Below are 6,464 nucleotides of genomic sequence, written 5' to 3'. Positions count from 1 at the left end.
CTTTGTGAGTCATAAATGAACCGACAAGTATATTAGGAAAATGTTTCTGGAACACTGAATGGAGAAAGGATACTTTGTGGAACCAACAGCCCTTTAAATTCTGCATTTCAAATAGGATTAGCATAGTACATGTGAGGATTTAAAACAATATACCTGTATACTGTATATATAACTTATAAATTAAATGTAAATAAATATAAATTTAAAACTATTGAAGTTAAATGCTCTTTTTTCCAAATATTATTTAGTAAGTATATGGCATGTGTTTTAATGTCGTATTTACCCTTGTAAATTTTGGTGTGATTGAGCTAATCATTTTAATTTTGAAATGTCAGAATATTGTTATACAGTACAATGCTATATTTATATAAATTAAAGAGTAAGTTACAATTCATATTCCTTAGTGCATATTTGTGCATTCCATTTAATCTTACAATTCTTAGTGCTGTCAAACCTGCTTAATCCAATGAAGGGATGCAGGAGGCTGGAGCTCATTCTGGCAGCATCAGGCACAAGGCAGGAAACATACCCGAACACAATGCCAACCCATTACAGAGAAATATTAAAAGTAAAAGAATAAAGTATTATGAAATATGACAAAAGATAAATAGAAACACAATGATATATGAGCATAAATAATTAAATATTTCATTAAATGTTTTGTTACTTGTTTCTTTATGTACTTCTTTAATTAATTCCTCATTTATTTATTAAAGTGACACCATCTGCACCATGAAAGGCCTTTCCACTCATCACAGCAGATGGGGTGGAGTCTAGTGAGTACTGTGTTTTAATTGGTGAATCGTCAGTGGAGGTGACCAATCTTGAGGCACCACGGACCACATTCACTGCAGATATTTCACACTAGGCTGACCCGCCTTTTAAGGCGACCGACTTTTAAGTTGACTACTTCTTAAGGCAATTCAATATGTAGATCAATTTGATATTTTATGAAACTCATTAATTTGGTTATACTTTAACTTACTTTTTTACTTTAATACTCGTAGTTTCTGTTATTTTTGTGATTAAATTTAAACTTTTTTTCTATATTGAAGTCGCCCTTTTGATCCCCCCTGATATTTACTACGCGGTGAGGCATTTGTACTCCATCAACATTAATTATTTCCAGAGACATAATTTTGTCTATTTTTCCAGCGCATCGCACACAAAAGCAAGGAAACGATGGGAGCACCAGAACTCTGCTCACATCATGTCGCTTCGTACCGCAAGCTGAAAGTAGTAAGTCTGTGATAAGCGGAATACCGCTACGCTTTCCACTCACAAGACGGAAGCACAATCCCGACCGCTTTTATATAGTAAGAAAGAAGAAGAAGATATCGCACAGTCTGGAGTAGAAAATCATCTTTTACCTGGAAAAACGAAACTACAAATCCCATCGTGCATTGCAAAATGGACGGGGCGTGTGTGAAACTCTGCGCCTGCGTAGCACTCACGGGACGGAAGGATACCCGACCGCTTTTATATAGAAGGATGCTGACACTTGCTGTTGGATTCAGAGCTTCTTGAACTTAAGCAGACAGTTTGCTCAATGATTTTGCGCAACTTTTTCATGCCAAGATTATTCAGCACGAATGCACACAGCCACAAATTTGAGCACCGATAATTCACTCAAAACACTGTACTTGCCTGAGCAGACCTTCTCGACTTTGATATGAGAAAATTATAGTTTCCATTTATTTTGTAATTCATGTTGCACGCGGTGTAACTGAAATTAATTAATGAAGAAGTTATGAAGTACATGAATAAGCAACAAAAACATCTTTCCTGACACATTTACTTATGCTCACTCATCATAGTTTTTATTTATTTATTGTCACATTTCACAACACACTTATTACATTATTTAATTAGGTATTTTATGTAATCCTAAATATTCCTCAACAATCCAACAAAGGGCGTACTCTGACCTTGTTGCAAATCGCCATTTAACCTGACCAGCATGTCTTTGTGATGTGGAAAGAAAACCAATCCAGACACCTGGAGAACATGTAAATGCCACATAACCACTGGGATACGTATTCAAACCATTACCAGTAATTGACTGAAATACAAATAAAGTATTCAATGTCTTAAATTCCTTACCAACCAGTTAAATCTTTGCACTACAAAAATAACAATATTTTTTATATTACCCTTATAAGTATTTTTTATGTAATTTTTCATGTTATCTTAAGTGTATAATCTATAAAAACTATGATTTTACTATTAGTGTGTAATGCTTCACTAACTGATATCTTAGTTAATTTTTAGCTTTATAAATAAAAGTTAAAAAAGAAAAAGAAAGTCACTGCTATTACTATAACTATTACTTTGAATTATTCTAACACCACATTCAATTGTTTTCTCTTCTTTTTAATCAGGATATGCACTTTTTTTTATCATAAGTCAATTTTGTTTGATCTTGCTCGTCCTTTCATAAGTGTCCGCCATTTGTGCTGTGTTTTTAATTGCTACCTCGCTTTTTTATCTGTAAGCCCTTCATCCTGACCCCGTTCATTCTTCCGCTCCTACCCAAAGTATTTTTGAGTACACTCCCCACAACGCTAACCCTCCCGCACAAAATTTTGTATTAATAAAATTCTTCTTTTCCTAGCTTTGACACATTCAAAGTACAGCTCTTCGCGATCTTGCTGTTGTGTGAAATGCTTTATAAAGCACGTTGAGCTAGCGGAAACGATTAAAAGGCGCTACATTGAATAACGGATGACAGATTAGAGTTTTAAACAGCAGATCGCAAACTTTGGCACGCATATCACTGCCAGGAGGTCGTAAAAACAAAGGTTTCAATAAAGCCACACTGCAAGCCGCTGACTTTAAGGTCAAGTTGTCTAATTAATGTTTTCGCGCCCGAAATGTTAATGACCCAGCTGAGCTTCTTATTTAAGTCCTCCCGCGAGGTGCGCACGCTTTATGTCCGCTCTCCTTCACAAGCATGGTCCCTTTTGTTTTTCGAAGTGTTGTTTGGACGGCCGTGTGTTTACTGGTAGTTCAGTGTCAACAGCCTGCTACAAAGATCTGTACTAATGAAGGCATGGACTTGAAGTTTCCAGGTCGTGCCTCGGAAAACAGGCTCTGCGTCTCCAGTAAGTGCGCTCCGTTGCTCGTGGTTCTCCTTTCGTTCCCTTTCTCTAATTACTCCCCTATCTTCTCTGGGTTTTATTTTCAGCTGTTAAGAATCCGTGCATCCTTGTAAAAGGCCTTCAAGGATTTCGGTTATTTAGGGATGGTGACTTATTGGTGGTGAGAGTGGACCGTCACTCGCCTTACGTAAACCGCCATGTGAGTTGTGACCAGTCTCGGACGCAGTGTTGGGTCGAGCGCGCGCTCCTTCTGGCTTTTAATTTTTTTTATTTTTTTTTTTGGCCTTTCTAGGGCAGTAGCTACAGTGTGACACTGAAAACGACTTCTTCAGCACCGGCCAAAATATACATGTGCCAACAAGGTATGTTCTGAATGGCTTGATTGGCACTGAATGGTTTAACCTTGTTTTGTAAACCTCTTTGGCTTTGCCTCCCAGTGAGCCGATCGGTGGTAAGTGATGGAGAGTGTGCCGTTGCGGACAGTGAGAAGGTCCCTTGTGGAGGAGATGCAGTAGTCGGCCAAGCAGACTGTGAAGCAGAGAACTGTTGCTATGACTCGAGCAGCAGCAGCACCTCCTCCTGTTACTATGGGAATACAGGTCAGTGGTCTGCGGTGCTGTGTGTGTGTCATTTATCCTATTGGGAAATGAGGAAGCTGACTTGGACTGATTTCTTCCAGTCACTGTACAGTGTAACCCAAATGGCCAGTTTGTGGTGGTGGTGTCTAGAAATGTGACTGTTCCTCCCCTGGATCTTGGTTCTGTCAGGCTATTGGACAATAGCTCTCCTAGTTGCAGTCCTGTGACCAGCACTTCTAACTTTGCTCTCTACCAGTTCTCAGTCAGTGAGTGTGGCACCCTTGTGAAGGTAAGCTTATCCGCTGGAGTGTCATGGATGCAATTTGTGCAAGAAGTTCCAGTACTTGTGAAAACTGGAGTGTTAATGTTGGGGCATGGGGTGCTTATGATTAACGTGGTAGGCATGCCCGGACTGTACCACAGGAGACCAGGTGTACATTTCATTCAAACTCCTTTCTAGATCAGAACTGTAATCCTAATTGACCTTCCAAGCTAAATGCTATTATCTACTTGCTTCCATTTATGCAGATATACAAATTTGCCTTTCTAGTAGTAAAGGCATTAAGATGGCTTGTATTAGCATAAAACAAGACAGTTGGCAAGCTATGAACCTTCAAATCTGAATCTAACCACAGTTGGTCATGATGGCTAAACTGACTTAATTGTGGTCACTAGACTTGGTATTAAGTGTGATTTAGGCTTGCATTGTTCATAATCCCAAATCTCATGCCTCTGCTCATACCTAGGCAATGGTACACATGTAAGGTATTTTATATAATCATCTCTGGCAAATGTTTTCAAGCTATAAAGGCTTTGGGTTTAATGTCTACTTCCAGACTGTTGGGGGTAATGTGTCATATGAGAATGTGATGTCTGCTGCCATCTCTGTGACTAATGGTCCCCAAGGATCCATCACACGCGATAGCATCTACAAGTAAAATTTTATTTTATTTTTTTTTTTTTTGCTTCTATTGGCATAGATGGAAGTATTTTGTGACTCTTCTTTATTGACAATCATCCTGTCACCTTCTCAGGTTGTCATTCCAGTGCAGTTATTCAGGAGATCAGAATGTTAATGTAGAAGTAGGAGTGTATACTGTCACCCCACCTCTTCCTGTGGTGGAACAAGGACTCATGGACTTGGAACTCCGCATTGCAAAAGGCATGTCCTTAGGATAACTTTAGTTTGAACACCAGGACCCAACTTTACATTTTTTTTTTCCTCCCTCCTTTTCTCATGTTTAGACTCCTCGTACAGCTCCTACTATGGTGATGCAGATTACCCTGTGACCAGAGTTCTTAGGGATCCTGTTGATGTGGAAGTACGCATTGTGAACAGGAGTGACCCTAACCTTGTTCTGACTCTTGGGAACTGCTGGGTCACACCAGGCCCTTCTGCTTCCAACCAGCCCCAGTGGAGCCTTCTAGTGAATGGGTAGGTGCATGTTCTATATGGGCAGTTCAGTAGCCTTGCAAAAACTGACAGACCCCTGCTCTCTGTAGATGCCCATACTTGGGAGATGACTACCTGACCAGCTTGATTAATGTGGATGCCACTTCTGGGGTTGCTTATCCTAGTCACTACAAGAGATTTGAGTTCAAGATGTTTGCCTTTGTTTCTGCTTCTCAACAGGGCTTGAGCCAAATGGTAAGCACAGGAGAATTTACTAATGTAGTAGTGAAGGGCCAAGAGATTCTTGAATTGGAAGTAATTTTCACATTTGAAACAAGTCCAATTTTAACCAGTACAAGCTTATCTGCAAGTTGACTGGTGCCTGTACAGCTTGCACTTTGGTCTTCTCTCTGCAGGTATACATCTTCTGCAGTGCTGCGGTCTGCTACCCCTCTGCAGTGGATTCTTGTGTTCAGAGCTGCCCGAAGACAAGTAAGTGGGGGTTGTGTGGTTTCTTCAGGTATCATTAATTGAAGACCAGCAACTCTGGGAAGACCTTGGTCTCTCTGCCTTAGGAGGCACTGGCACCTACCTGGTGGTTCACTTACTATAGGGATTTACAGTAAAAATTTTATGGTAGGGTGCTGATTGACCCATTAACCTGTTCCTTTTAGGATCTGGCAGGGATGTTGACCAGAATGTGAAAGCAAATGCTTACAGAAAGAATGTGTTGGTTCACAGTGGTCCAGTCTTTCTAACTGTTCCTGATACTCAAACATCCAAACTGCAGGGTAAAGGTATGTAGTTTTAGTGTTTTTTCAGATTAACGAATCTGATTGTTAATGTAACATGGTCCCCTCTCTCCAGCACCTGGGACCACTGGCTATACTATCTTTGGAGCTACTGCTGGAATCTTAATGGTGATATTGACTTTGGCTGTGTTGGCTAAAAGAAAATTGTGTAGTCAAGAACAAAAATAAACTCATTTTACAAAGCAATCTAGTGTGGTGTTCCTTTTTGGATCCTGCTACCAGCCTACCCACTTCTGCAGAAGGATACATGTTTAATATTGGTTTTACAAAATACTCTGGCTTATTTTAGTAGCACTAGGTCCACTGCATTTGGGCACTAGAATGGATGTATGTGAAATGACACCTTCCCAGTCTTTGACTGCTTGACAAGTATTTCTTGTGTGAAATGCACTTGGTTTCAATTTAGCTGGCTTTGGTTCCACCAAATGCATGGAGCAAATTTTGGTTTGGTAGCCAATGCAACAAACTTCTGGCCTATTGGAGTGCTGTGGATGGAGTTAAAAGCATAATCTGAATCCTTTGAGGTTCCAAAATTGTTTAGCATAATAGATTTAAAATAAATTCTTAAGCTGTTTGTTTA

At 39.7% G+C, this 6,464-nt stretch overlaps 1 protein-coding gene across 1 annotated transcript; it reads left to right on the top strand.

The window, feature by feature from the left end:
• The first annotated feature begins 2,916 nt into the window (after positions 1-2,916).
• Positions 2,917-6,070, top strand: LOC120528658 (zona pellucida sperm-binding protein 4-like). The gene is made up of 12 exons (XM_039752819.1): positions 2,917-3,104; positions 3,188-3,300; positions 3,394-3,463; positions 3,539-3,700; positions 3,781-3,968; positions 4,516-4,613; positions 4,714-4,841; positions 4,925-5,114; positions 5,183-5,327; positions 5,489-5,564; positions 5,747-5,869; positions 5,940-6,070. The coding sequence occupies exons 1-12, from the start codon at positions 2,954-2,956 to the stop codon at positions 6,050-6,052; spliced, it is 1,557 nt and encodes a 518-aa protein (XP_039608753.1). The 5' UTR covers positions 2,917-2,953; the 3' UTR covers positions 6,053-6,070.
• Positions 6,071-6,464: the final 394 nt, after the last annotated feature.

Source organism: Polypterus senegalus, chromosome 4, assembly GCF_016835505.1.
Source record: "Polypterus senegalus isolate Bchr_013 chromosome 4, ASM1683550v1, whole genome shotgun sequence".
Taxonomy (NCBI): domain Eukaryota; kingdom Metazoa; phylum Chordata; class Cladistia; order Polypteriformes; family Polypteridae; genus Polypterus; species Polypterus senegalus.
The sequence above is the reverse complement of the archived record's forward strand: the minus strand, read 5'-3'. Positions and strand labels throughout refer to the sequence as shown.